At 38.7% G+C, this 21,461-nt stretch overlaps 1 protein-coding gene across 6 annotated transcripts in view; it reads left to right on the forward strand.

Moving 5' to 3' along the window:
• Nucleotides 1–21,461, forward strand: part of PPEF1 (protein phosphatase with EF-hand domain 1) — a 130,431-nt gene that overhangs the window by 26,559 nt on the left and 82,411 nt on the right. For all 6 annotated transcript variants that reach the window (XM_070502428.1, XM_044763751.2, XM_044763755.2 and 3 more), the window contains 2 exons: nt 3,258–3,422; nt 20,957–21,084. In XM_070502428.1, coding sequence (XP_070358529.1) covers nt 3,374–3,422; nt 20,957–21,084 — 177 coding nt within the window. In that variant the 5' untranslated portion in view covers nt 3,258–3,373. The remainder of the gene's footprint in view (nt 1–3,257; nt 3,423–20,956; nt 21,085–21,461) is intronic.

Raw genomic sequence — 21,461 nt, forward strand, 5'->3', positions numbered from 1 at the left:
CTTCCTCAACTTACGATGGGGTTACATCCCGATAGACCCATCGTAAGTTGAAAATATTGTAAACTGAAAGTGCATTTAATACACCTAACCTACCGAACCTCATAGGTTAGCCTAGGCTGCCCTAAACGTGCTCAGAACACTTATGTTAGCCTACAGTTTGGCAAAATCATCTAACACAGAGCCTGTTTTATAGTAAAGTGTTGAATATCTCATGTAATTGATTGACTACTGTACTGGAAGTGACAAACAGAATGGTTGTATGGGGACGGAATGGTTGTAGGTGTATCAGTTGTTTACCCTCGTGATCGTGGGGCTGACTGGGAGCTGCAGCTCCCAGCCACTGCCCAGCGTCACCAGAGAGGATCAGACCACACATTGCTATCCTGGCAGAAGACCAAGTTCAAAATTCGAAGTCCAGTTTCCACTGAATGCATATCACCTTTGCACCATTGTAAAGTTGAAAAATCGTGAGTCAAATCGTCGTAAGTTGGGGACCATCTGCATATCACTTCTTATTGTTGAATCAGTGTTTGTTGCCTACTCAATGCCCGGCTCTTGCGTACTCATAAAAAGGGGTAGAAAAAATAGCATAAAGATGGAGGGGAAGCCCAAGGGAGATATGGAGAGCGATGTTTCTCAAACTAAGATATGGGGAGTGCCTGCGTCGAAGTCCCCTGAAGGGTGCACTTTAATTGCAGATTTCCAGGCCTCCCAGACTGCTTGAATCCAAGTATTGGCAGTCTGCATTGGGAGTCTGCAGTTTTTGAATAATCTGCCCTGGTAAGTCTTGTGCTACTTATGTTGGAGAGCACTAATCTAGGCAATTGGAGAAGCTCGCTAGAAGTAGATGAACTACTTCAAAGGGTGGTGAAGAACCCAGCAGATGTGTTCTCATAGGCACTGCAGATAGCCTTTGAGAAATTTCTGAGTTTGGAGAGAAGGCAGGCGATTGGTAAATAGTTTCTCATTCTTAGAGATGACAAAAGAGTAGATACCAGAAGCCACAGACTTATAAGCCTGATGTGACCTCTGGAAAAATTCTGTTCCAAACAGATGGAGTCAAAGCATTTAGAGGAAAATCTGATGATCATTAGGCATCATCATGGGTTCGCTAAAACGGTTTCTTTATTAGAGGTTGTCAAATTTTGTAGCGTATTAGAATCATCTGGGGAGCTTTACAAAATCTTGATGCCCAACCCCTACTCAATGCCAATTACATCAGGACCTCTGGGGATGGGACCCAGGCATCGGTATTTTTTAAACCGCCCCCCCCCCCAAATTCTGGTTTAATGAGGTGCTGTTTGAGCATTGGGAGTTTTAAAAGCTCCCCAGGTGATGCTAATATGCAACAAAATTTGACAACCAGTTTGTCTATATGACATTAGGCAAGTTGCTTAACTTTCTTGCACTCTGTGTAAATTCCAGGTAGTTTTAAAGGTCTCTCCCACCTTTAAACTTCTGTGATTCTGTTATTAAAAATCATGCCAATGGAGCTAGCCTGGTGGCGTAGTGGTGAAGGTCACACACTCCATTTCAGCAGCCCTGGGTTCGCTGGTTCGGATCCTGGGCACAGATCTACGTACCACTCATCAAGCCATGCTGTGGCAGTGTCCCACATGCAGGGTAGAGGAGGATTGGCACAGATGTTAGCTCGGCGATAATCTTCCTCAAGTGAAAAGAGGAAGATTGGCAACAGATGTTAGCTCAGAGCCAGTCTTCCTCACACACACACACACACACACACAAACATCATGCCAAACTGACTTCCTTTCTTCCTCTCTTCTTCCCTCTTCTTCCTTCCTCCCTCCCTCCTTCCTTCTCTTCCTCTTCCTCTTCCTTTTTTCTTCTTCTTCTCCTAGGATAGGCTAGAATGTCAAGGTGTCAAATTATATACCTTAATTTCATTAAAATATGTAGCAAAATTTCCCAGGATGTCTCATAGATAAATAAGATTATAATTATGATGGGTAAATTGACCACCTAACTGAACAAATATGCTCAGAGAGTGTGAAGGTAATGGATCTGTGGTAACCCTGGAGAATGGTCTGGAGTGGAATGCCACAGGGGTTGTTCTGTCCTAGGAGCTGACCTTGTTAACATTTTTTATCCATGATGTAGATAAAAAAGATGTGAAAGAAATGCCTATCAAATTTAGAAATAACCCCAAATTTTGGAGGGTTAATTAGTTCAGTACGTAAAAGAATCAGGCCTAGCTCTGATTAGAATGTCTGTTTTTTAAGGTTATTATTGTTTTAAAAATATTTCTCCATAATTCAGATATTTTGCTCATTTTATTTTGCCTCTCACTTTGAGTCGAAATTTTGAAGCTTTTAGTGTAGTTCTAATGGAAAAATAGATGTGCCTATAGTAGGGTCCTCAGTCAGTTGTTTTCTGACTTTGTTCCTATCGAGAAATGCAAAGAGATTAGATCAGGCTGGTTTGGAGCATCACAATTTAAAGGAAACACCCAAAAAAGCAATGAGGTGGGATACTCCGGAAAGGAATTGTGTTGCAAACTCCCATGGAGTGATTGTGGAAGATCCAATTTAGCAGTTTCAGTGAACTCCTGGGAAGGCCTGGTGAGCTTGAGAGTAGACTTCGGAGGGGCCTCAGAAACACTTGGAGAGCTTGTTCAAAAAGGCCCTCCCACAGATTCTGATGCCTTAGTCTGGGGGGAGGCCTTGCACTTCCTTTTCTTAAAGCAAGCATCCCAACTGATCCTGAGAAATATTGTCAAGAACTCACTTTGATTTTAATTTTGGCATAGTTGTTTAAATATGTTGTTTTTGTTTCACAGTCAGCCTCCAATTTGTATTTTTAAAAGCCAACATCGATTTAATTATTTTGAGCTTAAAACCAAAACAGTTAAATTATGTCAGATGCTGCATATCCCATTCCCTGTATTTCAATTAGAAAATTGTGTGCTTACATTTCCATTTTTCTGTTCACTTTTTTATTGAGGTCATAATAGTTTATAACTTTTATTTTCATTTTTAATGCTTTATTTTATACAGATCTTGATCTGACCTAGACACGGGGAAAATATAATTTACATCTAGCAGAGAAGCAATCCGTAGCTGCTCTGTTGCTGCTGCTGTGTTTTGGAAAATAAACCAGGATTAAATTATGTCTGATCAGTTTCCACATCACATGATGAACAGCAGTGGAGAAGAAGCCTAAAATGAAGCCTGCCGTGCGGCCCTTAGATACCTTGTTAACAGACGCTTTCCTCCCTCCCTCCTTGTCTTCCTCCTCAGGATCTATGACTGAAGTGGATCGGCTAGGAGGGGCTCCTCGCAGCATAAAGGGAGGCACTTTTCACACTCTGTCTTGGAATGAGAAGTTGAATTCACGAACACACGATTGAGAAGACATGGGCTGTGGTACTTCATCTTCAGCGAAAGACAGGAAATCTGAGAGAGGTGAGTGCTAGGATCCCGCCTGTCTTTGTGAATGGAAAGGGGAGAGCGAGCCAGATTCACCCTCTCCCTGTCTCCTTCACTCACATGGTGCTCGAGCTGCCCTCTGCGATTTAGCACAAGGCATCATCACTTGCACTGAAGGTTAAATGTGGGGATAACATGGGAAACTACCTTTAGGAAGACGTAGCTTTGAATTTATGATGTACCATAAAGCATTATTTAAGAGAGATTTTATGTTTGATTTGATTTCACTTGGAAATGTACCAATATAAAATCTCAATTTAAGACTCATGGACAGAGAACCAGAAAGGCTCTGTACATTTATGTCTCTTTATTCCGTACACTTATAAATAGCTGTATCCATACCTATGTGACATTTAGTAGCATCATTGAATTTTTATTAGATTTTATAACTCAATGGTCACATTTTTTATAGCTTTTCAACACAGAACTTCATGAGATTTGCCTCTTGTTCTTAGAATATTCTAGGTAGAATTTGGGAAATACTAGATCATCTGTTTCCCAAAAAGTGTGTTGTTCTATATAGATGACGTGCCCCCTACTACCCCCGTAGAATTAGAGGCTTAAATATTTCACTTATTTGTTTTGTACTGAGGTTCTTTCTCATGGCCACTAGAATCTAGATGAAACTCACTTGAGTGTTTAAGGGACATGTCTCCACAAGGAAATTAAAATAACTGTTCCTTTGTTATCTAGGTTAGAGAGAATTTTCCCAATTTCTATTCCACATTTTGGTTTTGGAAGTTTACTCAGGCTTCAGATGGAGAGTTTAGGATGCAGAGTATTCTATACTAATCAGTGTGGGATGTTTTCCTTTGGGAATCAAATGCTGTTCCCCCTCCCAGCTCACTTGTGCTGGTGAGTTAGCAGGCTAATCTCTGACAGTAGAGACACGGGAGATGCACTCTCTTTCAAATCTGTAAGCACGTCATGAAATGAATTTTTCAGAAGCTCCAGCTGAACTAATTCCATAGTAGTGAGAGTCAAGAGAGTAATTATCTGTTTATGTCTAGGACTACCCAGAGTTCTTTAGATATAGCCAATTTCTTAGGTTAAAAAAAGGCCAAGCCCAACTTGTAAAAGTTAATTCTCTCTTTTTGAAATACTTTTCAACGTTTAAAATGTTGCATGTAAATGGAAATATTAGCATAGATTTTTGGATTGCTTTTTCTTTTAAATAATTGATTGAGGTGAAATTCACATAACATTGAAATTAACCATTTTAAAGGGAACAATTCAGTAGCATTTAGTACCTTCACAATCTTGTGTAACCACCACTTCTATCTAGTTCCAAAACATTTCCTCATTCCAAAGTAAAACTCCTTGGGTATTAAGCAGTTTCTCCCTATTTCCCTCTCCTCCCAGCCCTTGGCAACCACCAACCTGTATTCTGTCTATGAATTTATCTATTCTGGATCCGTCATGTAAATGGAATCATACACAACATGACCTTTTGTGTCTGGCGTCTTTCACTTAGCATCATATTTTTGAAGTTTATCCATGTTGTAGCATGTCTCAGTACTTCATTCTTTTTTAAGGCTGAATAATATTTCATTGTATGTTTATACTACATTTTGTTTATTGATTTGTTGATGGACATTTAGGTTGTTTCCACCTTTTTGGCTGCTGTGAATAGTGCTGTCCTGGACATGAGTGTATGTGTACCTGTTTGAGTCCCTGTTTTCAGTTCTTTTGGGTATATACCTAGGAGTGGAACTGCAGGGTCATTTGGTAATTCTATGTTTAACTTTTTAAAGACATACCAAACTTTTTTCCTGGATCATTTTTTAGAAATAGCAGCTTTATTGAGATATAATTCATACGCCACACAATTCACCAGTTTAAAGTATATAATTCAGTAGTTTTTAGTATATTCACAGAGCTGTACAATCATCACCACAATCAATTTTAGAACATTTTCACACACACACACACCCCTGCCCAGAAACCCATTGAGAGTCACTCCTCTACCCCCTACCTCCCCAGCCCTAGGCAATCACTAATCTACTTTCTGTCTCTATAGATTTGGGCTATTTATATAAATGTAATCAGACAATATGGAATCTTTTGTGTCTCACTTCTTTCACTCAGCATGTTTTCGACATTCAACCATGTAGCATCAATCAGAACTTCATTCCTTTTTATTGCTGAATAATATTCCATTGTATGAATATGCCACATTGTATTCATCCATTCTTTAATCAACGGACATTTGGATCGTTTCTGCTTCTTTACTATTGTGAACAATATGAACTGCTATGAACATTCATGTACAAGCTATTGTGTAAACGCATGTTTTCAGTTCTCTTGGGTAGATACCTAGGAGTAGAATTGCTGGGTCATATGGTAGCTCAATGTTTAACATTTTGAGAAACTTCCAAACTATTTTCCCAAGAGGCTGCACCATTCTACATTACCACCAGCAGTCTGTGATGGTTCCAATTTTTCCACATCCTTAGCGACACTTGTTATTGGCTGTCCTTTTGATTGTACTCATCCTAGTGGGTATGAAGTGGTATCTCTTTAGGGTTTTTATTTGCATTTCCCTAATGACTAATGATGTTTAGCATCTTCTCATGTATTTATTGACCATTTGTGGATCTTCTTTGGAGAAATGTCTATTCAGTCATTTGTCCATTTTTTAATTTTTATTTTTTGGTAAGAGTTCTTTATATATTCTAGTTACAAGCTTCTTTTCAAATATATGGTTTGCAAATATTTTCTCCCATTCCGTGGGCTGTCTTCTCACTTTCCTGATGATGTCCTTTGAAGCACAAAGGTTTTTCATTTTGATGAAGTCCAATTTATTTTTTCTTTGGTTACCTGTGCTTTTGGTAGCATATCTAAGAATCCGTTGCCAAATCCAAGATTATTTATGCTTATGTGTTCTTCTAAGTGTTTTATATTTTTGGCTCTTACATTTAGGTTTTTGATCTATTTTGAGTTAGTTTACATATATGGTATGAGGTAGGGTACAGATTTATTCTTTGCATGTGGATATCCAGTTGTCCCAGCACCATTTGTTGAAAAGACTATTCTTTCCCCATTGAATGATCTTGGCACTCTTGTCAAAATTCAATTGACCGTAAATGTGAGGGATTGTTTCTCGACCGTCAATTCTATTCCATTGATCTATATGTCTACCTTTATGCCAGTACCACACTGTCTTGATTACTATAGCTTTTGTAGAAAGTTTTGAAATTGGAAGTGTGAATCCTTCAACTTTTTTCTCTTTTTCAAGACTATTTTGGCATTTTGGGTCCCTTATATTTCCATATGAATTTTAGGATCAATTTGTCAATTTCTCAAAAGAAGCCAGCTGGAATGTTGATGAGGATTGCATTGAATCTGTAGATAACTTTGGGGAGATTGCCATCTTAACAGTTAAATCATCTGATCCGTGAACATGGGATGTCTTTCCATTTATTTAGGTCTTCTTTAATTTCTTTCAACAATGTTTTGTAGTGTTCAGAGTTTGTTTTACATTTCTTTTGTTGAATTTAGCCTATTTTATTCTTTTTGATGCTATTGTAGATAGAATTGTTTTCTTAATTTCATTTTTGTATTGTTAATTGCAAATGTATAGAAAAACAATTGATTTTTATATATTGGTCTTGTATCTTGAAACCTTGCTGAACTCATTTATAAGCTCTAATAGATTTTTAATGGATTCCTTAAGATTTTCTATTAACAAATCATGTCATCTGCAAACAGAGATAGTTTTACTTCTTCCTTTCTGTTCTATGCCTTTTATTTCTTTTTTTTGCCGAATTATCCTGCCTAGAACCTCTGTTATAATGTTGAATAGAAATGTGAGAGTAGACATCCTTGTCTTGTTCCTGATCTTAGGAGGAAAGCATTGTAGATGCTCTATATTAGGTTGAAGAAGTTCATTCCTATTCCTATTGATTGTTTTTTATTAAGAAGTAGTGTTTGGGGCCAGCCCCATGGCCCAGTGGTTAAATTTGACAAGCTCTACTTTGGTGGCCCAGTTTCAGTTCCCAGGCATGGACCTGTACCACTTGTGGGTGGCCATGCTGTGTTAGTGACCCACATACAAAATAGAGGAAGATTGGCACAGATGTTAGCTCAGGGCTAATCTTCCTCAGCCAAAAAAGAAAAAGGTAGTGTTTAATTTTGTCAAATGCTTTATCTGCATGTATTGAGAGAATCACGTAGTTTTGTCCTTTGTTCTGTGATATGGTGTACGTTAACTGAATTTCGGATGTTAAGCCAACTTTTGCATCCTTGGGACAAATCCCACTTGGTCATGGTATATAATCCTTTTTATATGTTGCTGGATTCAGTTTACTAGTATTTTGTTTAGGATTTTTGTGTCTATATTCATAAGAGATATTGGTCTATAGTTTTCTTTTCTTGTAATGTCTTCATCTGGTTTTGATATTGGGGTAATACTGGCCTCATAGAATGAGGTGGAAAGTGTTCACTTCTATTCCATTTTTTAGAGTAATTTGTGAAGAATTAGTATTGATTCTTCTTTAAAGGTTTGGTAGAATTTGTCAGTGAAGCTATCTGGGCATTGGCCTTTCTTCATGGGTAGGTTTTTGATTGCTTATTCTATCTCTTCTCTTGTTATAGGTCTATTCAGATTTTCTGTATCTTCTCAAGTCATTTTCAGTAGTTTGTGTCCTTCTAGGAATTTGTCCATTTCTTCTAAGTTATCTAATTTATTGGCATATATTTGTTCAGAGTATTCCTTTATAATTCTTTTTATTCTTCCATTATCTCTTGTTGAATATATCAACCAATGTTTATTATGGTTTCGTAATAATAAATCTTCTGAAACTGATGCAATGGTGTTTACTTACATTTATCCATAAGATAAACATTTTATCCATGAAAACTTTTTCTCATTCAGAAATATTGTAAAATATAGAAAAGCAGTTGGAAAGAATTAATATTCACTCCTTCTACTAACCAGAGATAACAACTGTTAACATTCTGATAATTTCCTTCCAGTTTTTTTTTTTGGTGTAGTGTAGATTTTTGATCATACTAAATATTAATTTTTGTAGCTTCACTTTTCACACCAAAACATTGTTATATAAAAATTTCTCAAATTGTTATAAGTGCTTTGTAAACATCATTTTAGCCATTGCTAAATATTTCATTTAGTGGATAGACCATAATATACTTATTTATTCCTCTAATATTGAAATTTTGTTTACTAATATAAATAACACTTTGAAGAATTTCTTTGTGTAAAGCTTTTTTCTTATTTTGAATTATTTGCATATTTAGGTGATTAGACATGAAATTACTGGGTAAAGGGCTATGAATATTTTAAAAGCTCTTGATAGAAAATAATAGCTATTGTTTCCTGATTACTAACTGTATTCCAGAGAGTGTTCAAATATTCTACATATATTTTATTTAATCCTTGCAATAAATCATAGCAAAATGTTATTATGCCTATTTGTATAGTTGAAGAAGCTTGTGCCTAGCGTGGTAAGTACTTGTCAAGGTCATATAACTAACAGCTCTCAGAGTTGGGATTCAAACCCAAGGAATTCTGATGACAGTGTTTTTTTGCTGTCAACTAATACACCGTTTTATGGTGCCTCCCAATGTAGCTTTAATTGAATTTACTTATATAAAGTACCTTTTATTTGCATAGTGCTTCTATTTTTGGCCAGGCCCTTTCACATACATTTGATCTTCACAAACTGTGAAAGGTTGTTCTCAATTTGCAGAAAAGGCAACTGAGGCATTGAGAGGCAAAGTGATGTGCTCAAGAATACACAGCTAGTAAGTGGCAGAGCCAGGGCTAGAGCTTGCTTCCTGTTTCTCATGGTCTCACTAGTGTGAAGGGTGTTTGCCCCCCTTGGTCGTTCAGCCCCACCACAGTACTCTGCCTCTGGAGTATCATGGCATTTTTGAGAAAGAGTAGCCTACATATAAAATGGAGGCTGTCTCCTTCTTGTGGGCTGTCTGCCTTCCATGTGGAGAAGTAGCATCGATGTTGTATTATTATTGTTATTGTTGTTATTTTGCTTCTTTTGTGATGTACAACAGGGAAGAGAATAATAATAGCTATCATTTATCGAGTGCCGACTATGTTCATTATTTCTATTTCTTACTAACAACTCTTGGAGGAAGCTTTGATTAGTCTCCTTTTCTAGATGAGGAAACTGAGACTTACATTAAAGAACTGCCCAAAGTCATGCACTAATTCATTGCTGAACCTGAATTGGAAGCAGCTCTGACAGATTCCAAAGTCCATGCTCCTTTTGATACCCTGCCCTGACTGGTAAATTGGAATTTATCCAAAAAACAGAAATTAAACATTGCAATTTCATTCTCCTGAACTTCCTTTTATATTTAAAATTTTGTATCAGTGGGTTTTGAATTAATAATCTATTGCCTTTTTTTCTTTTCTTGTAGAGCACTTTAAGAACACTATGATATAGTTTCTTTTCTTTCTGTCTTTGAGACCACTTTGACCTGCATTTCTTCATTTTCTCTAGGTGCCGAGGAGCCTACAAAGGCTAGCGAGTTTTTTTTGGCTTTGAAGCTTTGAAATTTGATGCTCTAAGCTATGACAAATGAAAAATTTCTCTAATGGAGCTTGTTCCTTTACCAAATATTTGTTTTCTATTTGTACTTAAAAATTTTTAAATACTAAATAGCAAAACAAATATTTCTTTAGTTCTTGGAAAAACATCTAGTTGATTTAGTTGTTTAAAAACCTAACAATCGGGGCTGGCCCCGTGGCCGAGTGGTTAAGTTCGCGTGCTCCACTGCGGCGGCCCAGGGTTCAGATCCTGGGTGCGGACATGGCACCGCTCGTCAGGCCACGTTGAGGCGGTGTCCCACATCCCACAACTAGAAGGACCTGCAACTAAGATATACAACTGTGTGCGGGGCGGGGTTTGGGGAGATAAAGCAGAAAAAAAAAAAAAAAAGATTGGCAACAGTTGTTAGCCCAGGTGCCAATCCTTAAAAAAACAAACAAAAACAAAAACAAAAAAAACCTAACAATCAAGCCATTCACGGCTGCCGGAGAGATCCCCTCCATTCACCCCCATTCCCGTATCCCCCAACCCCTCATTCCCAATTTTAAGTCCTTTATGGTGCTATATATTTAAATTTGAGACCTTCATGGAAAAACAATGAATGACATTGTTTCCTTGATCTTTGTTGTTCTCTAAAGAATTTTCTGAAAGTTTAGAGAGGCCTTGCCATTCTTCTTGTTATTATTGTTGGAGGATTCTCAGTTATAATTGCCATCAAGCAGTCTTTACTGGTACTATGGGGTGTAGCAGAAATCCCTATGAGCTGAGACCTCCCTCATTTTCCTCCTCAGTGAAATGAAACATCAAATAAGATGCTCTTTAAAGTTCTTATCCATGTGCTCTATAGCTGCTGGTCCGTGTGTGGGGTGGGGGGCACTGATTTCCCCTTCTGCCTCTCCTGCAGCTCCCCTAGCTGTTACGCTATTAACATTTTAATATGCCCAAGTGCCTTTCCTCTTTTTTCTTTTTTTTGGTTTGGATATATATATTTCTTCTCATGCTGTTTTTTTTTCTCCCAACTTCCTGTTTTTAAAAATTGCAAACCCACAGAGAAGATGAAAGAATAGTCAGTGAGCACTCCCATATCTTTTACCTAGATTCATCAGTTGTTAACGTTTTATCATTTTCCCTCTCCCTCTGTTCGTTCCGTCACTCCATCTCCATTTCCCTCTCCGTTTGAAAGGAAGTTGAGGACATTATGGTATTAACCTCTATATACTTCAGTATGCATCCCCTGAAAAGAGGGGAATTCTCTTACATAACTACAATGCCATATCACACTGAAAAAATTTAACATTGATAGAGTAATATTATCTAACATATAGTTCATATTCAGAATTTCCCAGTTGTCCAAAATTATCCTTTGTAACTGTTTTTTTCTTCCCTTGCCCTCTTGTTCCCTCCAGTTACTCTCTTCTCTCTCCTCCCCTTCAGAACCCCTGAAGGGGAGTTCACACCACTGTTGCCTACCTTCTTGTGTATCCCATCCCATGGAAAATGACTTTGACAGGTTCTTGAATGAACTTGAAGTTTAGTGGAGCATTTTCAGTACTTATTGTGCTTGACTTCCTAGCAATACTTGGTACTCCTGCAGTCTCCCTTCTTCAAATACTCATGGCCCTTGGCTTCAGTGACAGCACATTCTGCTGGTTTTCCTTTTATGTCTCTTTTTGAACTGTTTATGAGCGTCCATTTTCTCCCAACTTTTAAATATTGAGGTTTCTTTAGGTTCCTCTTGGCCCTCTTATTTTGTCACTCTAATGCTCTCCTTGGGTGACTTTATTCCCATGGCTTTATTATCATCAGTATGTCAAAACTACCAAATCTTTATTTTCAGCCTACATCATATACTATAATCCCTGGTTTGTTGTCATCAATTGGGAATCATTTTAAACAAGTACTTTCCTTTGTAAAAGGAGACCACTTTCTTCATCTGAAGTTATTATCCCTCTCAATAACAATTTTTAATTATTCACTTTTTGATATGATAATGTGTAGCTTGAGTTTTTATATAAAATTGTTACTACAAACACATTTATTGCCTGCATGAAATAGACAGACAGAAAAACCAAATAACCTTTTTATTCTTTATACCAATTAAATGCATCTTCATCTTTTTTTAATTTGCTGTGTGATTAATCCACCTCTGCTTTAGAGACTTCAAGTATTATGAGACTCTTACAGGGACTATTTAGATATCCACTCTAGAATCATGAGCCTTTAGAAGGTAGAAAGTACTGCTGAAAGGATATGAAGTCCCACCTCCCCATTTAAATTCTTTGTCCAGCTTCCAGCCTTGACTAGACAATTTACAAATCAGCCAGCTTTGTGGTTGGATCCTGTTCATCATTAGACAATCTCATTACGGAGAGATGGATTTCAATTCAGTGTAAGAAAGGGCAATACCTCAGCCCCAATTGCCAGTTATTTCCTGTAATCAGAACACTTTTCTTATATGATTATGGCTTTATGTTGCATTAGCTTTTTAGCAGCTGCAAAAGACAAAATTCAATACTGATTGTATTTGACCTTGGGTGAATGAATGTGGCAATATTACTCAGATCAGTAATTAATAACAAGGGAGACAAAGCAAAATCATACTCAAGACATTTAATTTTTTTTCCTAAGAGAGAATTAAAAGTCATTATTGAATTGTTGAATAGAACGTATTTCCTACAAGAATATATTTTAATAATTTAAAATGATAGTAATACTTTTACACAGCTAAATTTCTTACATACCTAAGAAAATAATAGTTTTAAAAAACTGATATTTTCCCAATACTGATTCTTTTAGAAAACTGGCAGAAATTAATGTGGTGGAGAAGTCAGTTACTTGTAAACTGTTGTTCTCCCAATTTTACTGATTTAGCCTATTATTTTGGTATTGTATAGATAAAGCTTCATATTTTCCTGAATTATGGTGTAGCCAAGGATTATAATTCTTATGGAACCCTCCATCAGATGGCTTTATGTAATCTTTGTGTTGTTCCATTGCCCTATTGAATAAAAGAGGGCTCTGAATGGGATGTTGAAAAATCCTAATCCTAACAAATGTAGAAGGAGTGAGTCAGAAAATTGCTGTTTTGCAATCACCATGGTAATAATTGATTTAGGCAAAAATCATCAATGGATGTTTTGGGGAACAGAATCTATAGGCAGTCCCAAAGCATGTTCCTGCAAATTGTTTATCAAGTATAAAGAGAAAGAAAATAGCTCTACAGTAGGGGATTTAAGAACACTTGAACCAAGTGATCTAAGTTGACTTCGCCAATAATGAGACAAATTAACATGATGTGCCTCCTGATGTAACACACTTGAGAAAGACCTATCACTTATTCCAGCCAAAATACATGACCTGAATCTAGTCACAAGGAAATAGCAGACAGATCCAAATTGAGGGATATTTTAGATAATGGGTCTGTACTCTTCAAAAGTTTCAGTGGCATTAAGGAGAGAGAAAGGCTAAGGACTTGTTCTAGAATAAAGGAGACTGCAGAAATAATGGTGATATGTGTATGTGTGGATAGATAGATACCCAGAGCAAGAGAATGCATATGTGACAAAATATTAACAATTGTACTATTCTTATAATTTTCCCATATGTTTGAAAATGTTTTAAAATAAAAATCTAAAAACATCCTAATCCTGTACAACCTGAGATATGTTTGCCAAGCTTCTGGTGGCTGCAGTCTAGGTTTATTCCCTTTAGGGGTGCCATTTGTTAGCCCTTCCTTGTTTTTGCTGTCCACCAACTTCCTCATTCACTGCAGAGTCTGTGTGCCACGTCCTGGCATCATCCTGAGCATCTTCACTGTACACATGAATAACCTCGGATCCATTGACATCTCAGTTACTTGACCTCCTAAACTCCAGCAGCCCCTTCTCCACTCTACTTCATCTGCTCACTCCCATTTCCTGGCCCCTGTGGCCACCTGGATCAGCTCCACCTCTGCAGTCTTTATGATTATTATCTCATTCTCTGATCTCTTGATCTTTACTGAAACCTCTGGGCCTTAGACCTTCCCATGTATCTCATCTCCCAGGTCCCTCTTGTCATCACTTTCTTCCCCATCCATCTTTCCCCATCTTCTATTGGCTATCACTTGAACCAGTTAACAGATCATACACAGGAATCATATTTTGGGCAATTTAAAGGAGAAGTAATAGGTGAAATGTTTAATTTCCTAGACCAATTGCTTAGCAATCTTTGGCTACAATTCCTTGTTTGGAAAGCCAAGGATATTAGTGACTTGACTTGGATTTTTCTACAGGGATAATTCAGATTTTTCTTTTTGAGGTAGCCTTTAGAATTTATCTTCTTTGTCCAGAAGCTTCTGATTTGAGTGTCACATTTACATGTCCTATTTTATCCTTGAATGGTTATTTTCAGCTTTGCTATGTGCAATAATAGGTAGGCTACAGCTGTAGCATTAAAAACAGAAAGAGGGATGAATTAGAGTATTTCATAACTGGAAAGGATCTTAGAGATCACATAATCCCAAGTTTTCATTTTACATGAGAACTGAGATTTACATGAGAAGTTTACATGAGAAACTGAAGACCAGAGAGGTTGAGCAATTTCCCTGAAGTTACACACTTGGTACTTGGTTGAGTCAGGACCAAAAATGGAAGTCTCCAGATTATAAATTCAGGATTTATTTTTATCCCACGTGAATGGGTTGGTAGGTGGGCAAGTACGTGAGTAAATAAAAAGTCAAAGAGGTGACCTCTAATTCTTGCCCTTCTGTTACTGGAAGGCCACAGGTTTCCAAGAATACTAAAACTATGATCTCTTTGGTCATTTGGGGAAAGTGATAATTTTGTTTAAAATGTCTGTCATTGTTTGGAAACTGGGTCCCATGCTTTACTCTTGTTTAAGAAAAATGCTTTCTAGGTACAAGGATGCTGTGTTGTGCCCTTGCTCTGCAGGGATGCCAGAGTTTATGGATGAGTGAGCCTCACAGGGTCCTTGCCTTGCTTGCTGCCCAAGAAGCAGGCTTTGTAACCATCTCATGTCCACTGGGCATGTGCTTTGAGCTGTTTTCCCAGTGAAGTTGGAAGTCCCGCTGGGACAGCCACACACTCTAGCAGATGGCAGGTGTAGAATATCTGCAAACAAAAATAACAGCAGTGAAAACTGTGGTCTCAGAGTTGAGCCATGTCCTATTGTCATCATGCTTTGAACAGCTGAGGTAATAGATGCTTTTCCTCCTTGTTTAAAGCCTTTTGCCACTAGACGGTTCAGTCTCTTTCCAGTTTATCTGAATTCATTTTAATCAGTTCTGTCACATTTGTGCCTCTCTCTTTTCCTGACTGGATGTCAGGCCCCTTAAAGTTATATTAAGTATTCGCTCATCCTGATGCCTCCTCAGGAGGCCTCTACCAACAGAATTTCAAAAGCAGAGTGTCTTTAAATGCCTTATCGTTCTGAATATAAAGCTTCTTGTTTGAAGAACTATTTGTCAGACAAACTCCTATTTAAAAAACAAAACAAACCAGACATAAAAAGACTCCACTAGTCAGCATGAAGAGAAACGTAAGACAGAAAGTCTTAACTAAACAGTAATTTCATTCATTCAACAAACATTTATTGAGCATCTCCTATGTTCCAGGGACTGTTCTAGACTCGGGATACAGCAGCTAACCCAACAGAACAAAATCCCAGCTGTTATGGAGATTACATTCTAATGGAAGGAGACAGACAGTAACAAATGAGTAAAATACATGCTATATCAGATGGCGATTAGTGCTGTGGAGAAAAAATAAAGAAGGAGATAGGCAATGCGGGGAGGGGTGCCATTTTAAAAAGGCAGGAAAGGCCTCCCTGAGAAGGCGCCCTTTGGGCCAAGACTGTGCACTCTAAGGGAGCCAGCCCTGTGGGTCCTGGTTGGCATGACTCTTCTTGCTCCTGGCTCTTGGGTTCTGTTTGTCCACAGTAGTTTGTGAATTTTTAAGTGAAATATGTATAATTAGAAAGTTTTGCGGGCACTAAAAGTTGTTACCTAGAGAGAGACAATTATTACCTGTTATTCCTGCCTTACTTTTTAAAAAACATTTTATTGGGGTCATATTGGCTTACAACGTTGTGTAAATTTCAGGTGTACATCACTGTATTTCAGTTTCTGTATAGAGTGCATCGTGTTCACCACCAACAGTCCAGTTTTTATCCATCACCATACATATGTGCCGCCTTACTTTTAAGAAAAGTATCTACCATCTACTGAGCGATCCTATATGCCAGGCAATGTGCTAAGCATTTTATATTAATCAATTCATTAATATATTACTGATACCTACATCAACACATTACTAATACGTTATTATGTATTATTACAACATTCCCAGAAGGTATTCATTCATTCAACAAATCATTGCCAGGCCTTGCCCGAGGTGCTGGGAATAGAGCAGTGAACAAGATAAAGTCCCCATTCTCATGTAGCTTAGCTAACAGGGGAAGATAGACAATAAACACACAAACATATGACCACATGGAATGTTGGATGGTAAAAAGTGCCATGAAGAACACTAGAACAGGCTAAGAGTGTAGGGAACTTGAGTTGGGGAAGGTGTGAGAGGGAGGGACTATTCCACACACTGTCTCATTTTTTTATTGCTGATTCCAAATGCCACACTGGACTACTATATAGCATAATGGTTATGAGCCCAAGTTCTAGAATTACAGAGATCTGGATTTGACTCTACGTTCTCCCACTGACAAGTGATGTGACCCCAAAACAAGTTATTTCTGAGCCTCAGTTTCCTTATCTGTAAAATGAGGATAATGACACTTCATAGGATGGTTGGGAGGATTAAATCACAACAAATCAAATGAGATGATCCACATAAAGCACCAAACACAGTGCCTGGCACCAAGCAAATGCCCTGAATTTATTTGTTTTGCACATTGACTCCCTACACGAATATTTAATTTCTTACCAAATACCATGATAATGATTGCCACTAGAGAAAAGAATCCATTAAAAAACAAAAAACAACCCAGCTTGGCAATTGAGAAACCACCTGTACTGGGCACAGAAAATTGGCCAGGTAGCTTATTAAACATATGCTGTTGCTTCCTTCTAGAAACAAAAATAAAAGGCCTTTGGGACACACATGGCAATAACTTTTATTTTTGTTTTTTTTTTATGCATGGAATTAATGTGACAGGGAAGACAAGCCTTGTTATGTAGTGAAGCAGCAGGACCAGAAGTGAATCTAAGCTGTCCAACAAATTCAGAACTAGACGCCACAGATCTTCAACTCTTCAGGCAGGGTAGGGGATTACAGAGCCAGCAACTCCTTCGGGTAGAGTCTCTATCATGTCTGGACTCTGTCCTTTGCTATTTTGGATAGGTTTCTGCTCCAGAGGAGGGTCCTCAGCTGGCTAGAGTGGCCCTGTGGTGAGTGGGTGGGCTCTTATGAATGATGTAAAGTATTAGAAGTCTGAACCTGCCCTGCCAGGCTCCTTCCCTCTCCTGGAGAAGGTGCTGCAGGAACTGTATGCCCAAGGAGCAAAACAGCAGGATGTGGACCAAAGTCTATTTTATCAGCTTCTACCAAAGTACTCAAAATCCCAGTGTGGAACTCGACTAAAGGCCTGAGCTGGAGTGACCAGGAAGTTGGAGGCTTGAGGCCCAAGCTAGACCTACTTTTCCCATCTCCACGGGACCGGCTCATCAGGCAGGGTCTAATCAGGAGGCAGAAGCCACAGAGTGGTTTGAATAGAGAGAATTGAATGTAAAGAACTGCCAACTAGGTATCAAGTTCTTGCTAGGTAACTGAAAGGGTCCAAAGAGAACTTGAAGGTGTACAGAGGTAGCAACTGCACCTCTAAGGCAAAGGGGAATGCTTGGAATTATTAAAATCTAGAAACTTGGAGGAGAGGGTCCTGTAGAACTAAAACTCAGACCTTTGAGAAGGGGGCTGCTCAGCTGGTGCTGGAATCTCTGAGGGGCTACAACGAGGCTGATTTTACAAGTGCTAGGTAAATTGCAAACTGGATCCAGTTGCTGCTACAAGGAGAAACTGTTGTGGGGGTGAAGAGTAGTTGCTAAGAACAGGAAGCAGAGAAAAGCAGAATGTGTCCCGTGTCCCTTGTCCCTCCTCCAGCCTTGCAGAACCAAACAGGGAGCAAAGGGCAAAGTGGAAATGTGGCCTGCAAAGTCCCAGCCTCAGCACCAGTGAGCCGACTAGAGAATCATGGGGTGAGAGCTGACTGGTGATAGCTTAGTAAGTGGCGTTCATACTTGAGGTAGGGACTCAGGTACAGGAGTGCAAGCATAGACAGAGATGGTGGATTCCCAAGACGGGGATGGAAGGGAGGCAGCTCAGCCTCTTGACTTTGGGGTAGAAGAAGAGGTGCAAGAACCAGGGAACTGAGCATGGCTGTCTACCTTCCAAGACACAGTACCCACACCCACTAGTAAAATATAGCCGATGAATATACTGTGTGTTTACCAAACAAAATAGCAACTCCTCCCCTGGGGAATGGAGACAGAAACAAAGCAGAGACGGGAGAGGGGGCTTAGATCGCCTCTTTCCCCTTGTGGGGAAGGAGTAGAAGTTGTAGTATATGTAACTGTCTAGCTTAGTGCCAGGCACATAGTAGGCATTCAATAAATGGGGGCTATTGTTATTCAAAGGAAGGAAAGGTACAAATAGATAAGGGAATGAAGTAACTGGCTGTAGTGGAGAGAACCCAGAGTTCGGACTCAGAAGATCTGAGTCCATGCTAGGTAAGTGACTCTGAGCAAGATACTTGCCTCTCTGAACCCGAAGTTTCCTTATGTGTAACATGGAGATGATAATACTTTTGGGGACTAAATGTCTTATAGTAGACCCTTAACATATGGTAACTATTTTGTTCTATTATTAATTATAGAAATAATAATAAGCTTGATTATTTATTATTGGTGTTGCTATTATTAAATAGAAGAGACTTTAGTGATCATTTATTCCACTACATCATTGTGCAGGTGAAGAAACTGAGGCACCGAAAAAGATCAATAGCTCTATAGAGGTTAAGAGCTTGGGCTACGAGGTCAGTGAGACCTGGGTTCAATTCCTTGCTATCCACTGTTTCTACTTCCTGGCTAAGTAACCTTAATTAAGTTAGTCCCTCTCAGCTTCACAGTGTGGCGAGGACTGCAGAAATGATTCCATTGCCTGGCCCTCAGTGAGTGCTCAGTAAATAACACTGGAACTGTTCTAGCTTGCTGAACAGAGAGCCCTTGAAGAGTGGGTTGGTTGGTCATGACAGTGACTGTCCCACAGAATAGGGCTGTCATGTGAGCCTGGGCTCTCCACAGTGATATGGTGAGAACACTTGAGATTTCAGCTATGGTACTACCAGCTATTTGCTTTGCAATATTGAACAAGTCACTCCTTCTTCTCCCTGTGGTTTTTCCCTATAAAGATCGTGATACTTGACCTTATGTCTATTTCCTGGGGTTTTCTGGAAGCTGAATAGTGAAGCAAGAGCCTCTGGAACCCAAGAACCTTGAAAAAGCTCATAAATAAACACCCTCATATGACTAGTATAGACTCAGTGTACCACGGCAGTATGAAACCAAGGATGCTGGGACTGGAGGATGGATTCCTGCTTTCAGAACTCAAATTGTTCCTGTTATAGTCAACTCTTAATTTTTACGTGCTAACTGGGAAAATTATAGCATGAATAAAAGGAGGCTGGTGTTGCTTGCTCTCTACTCTAAAACTTGAGGAAAGCATAAGAGGCTATAGTTTAAATCTCTATCTCTCACCCGCTCTCTTTCTTCAATACTGTGAAACAACAGGATGATTCGGAGGCTACCAGCCCTGGAAGAGAGTCAGTGGGCCTGAATAATCCACAAACAAGACAATAGTTATCACTATGGTTGCCATTTATTTAGCATGTGCTTTACACCAGGCATCAGGCTGAATTCTTTACCTGTAGTATCTCATTTCATCCTCATAGTAACTCTATGAAGGAGGGAGAGATGTGTTCATTTATCCACCTGTCTTTTATCAATTGAATCTCAGGTGCAGAAGGAGGAGCGAATCATACTTCTCAATTCATTGTACATTGTCATCATCCATCTGTGCAAGACCCTTTCCTATGTTAGTTAATTAATTTGCCTATTCTCTTTTATCCATTTGCCCTACACTCATTCATTCCCCTCCCCCATAAATAATCAATCTATTATGTTTAGTATGTATCTTTTCCTTTGTATATATTCTATGAAATGTATATTGCAGTTTTGTGTATGGGTATTTTAAATTTGTATAAAATGATATTGTGTTATATTTCTTTCTAACTTTTTAATTACTATTCAAACTGAATAACTATGTTTTTAAGATCCATCCACATTACTATGGGTTTATTTAATCTATTGCTTGCAGTTGTGGCATAATATTCCATAGTATACACACACCACTGTTACACATTCTCCTTCCTAGCAATGGGCAGCCAGCCTGCACTGGTGTCAAACTCCCTACTGCCACAAACAAGGAAATGTTGTACTCCATGTGTGTCCTTTACAGACTGTGTGAGGATCGCTTTAGGGTATTTAGTGAAGACTGGAATTGCTACTTCATAGGGCATACATAGACTTCATATGCCTGGGTAGTGCCAGAAGTATGTGCTATTATTATCCCTATTTTACAGAGGAGGAAACTGAGGCTTTGAGAGTTTTAATAACTTACCCAAACTCACACAGACCGTAATTAGCAGAACTGGGATTCAAATGCAGGCAGTCTTGCTCCAAAAATTCTATGCTTAATGGATACCAACATTATTCTCTGAGTATTTGAAACTTGAGGACATTTTACAAAAACATAAAGATAAAGCCTATTGTTTGTAGTTTTTCTCTTCTTAGAACCCAGGAGTCCAGGTGGACTGCTTTTTTCTGAAGCACCTGCTCCCCTCCCCCTGCTCCCCGCCCCAAGCTGCATAGTAACTATTTTTCTCTGACTTTCGTATCCTGTGGGTCTGCAGCACTGAGAGCCGCTTTGATCATCCAGAACTGGTACCGAGGTTACAGCGCTCGACTGAAGGCCAGACAACGCTATGCCCTCACCATCTTCCAGTCCATCGAATATGCTGATGAACAAGGCCAATTGCAGGTCTGTTTTGCAAGCTTGTCTCTTCTTTTGTTAAAAGGCTTCTCTTCACCTCTTGCTGTCGAAAGAATGACAATTTGGGTCCTTTTTAAGCTGAGGAACCTTGGTGAAAGGGTTTAGCAGAGGACATAGTGACATTGTCTTGAAACTAGCTGTTGAGAGAGAGAATGGTTTGGATGGTGTTTTTCAATTCTGAAGTTCACATTTTTAAGAGGGCTGCCAGATGCCTAGTTAACTAATAAATGGTCTTATTTTATTTTTGGGTGCATGCCTCAATAGGAAGTAAAGTTGTTACTTTATGAAGGAAAAATTACTTTAAGGAGTTAAAAACTGGAAGAATTTCCTGGGAACAAACCTGTGAACGTTCTAGAAGAAAATAT

This window comes from Equus asinus, chromosome X (genome assembly GCF_041296235.1).
Source record: "Equus asinus isolate D_3611 breed Donkey chromosome X, EquAss-T2T_v2, whole genome shotgun sequence".
Taxonomy (NCBI): domain Eukaryota; kingdom Metazoa; phylum Chordata; class Mammalia; order Perissodactyla; family Equidae; genus Equus; species Equus asinus.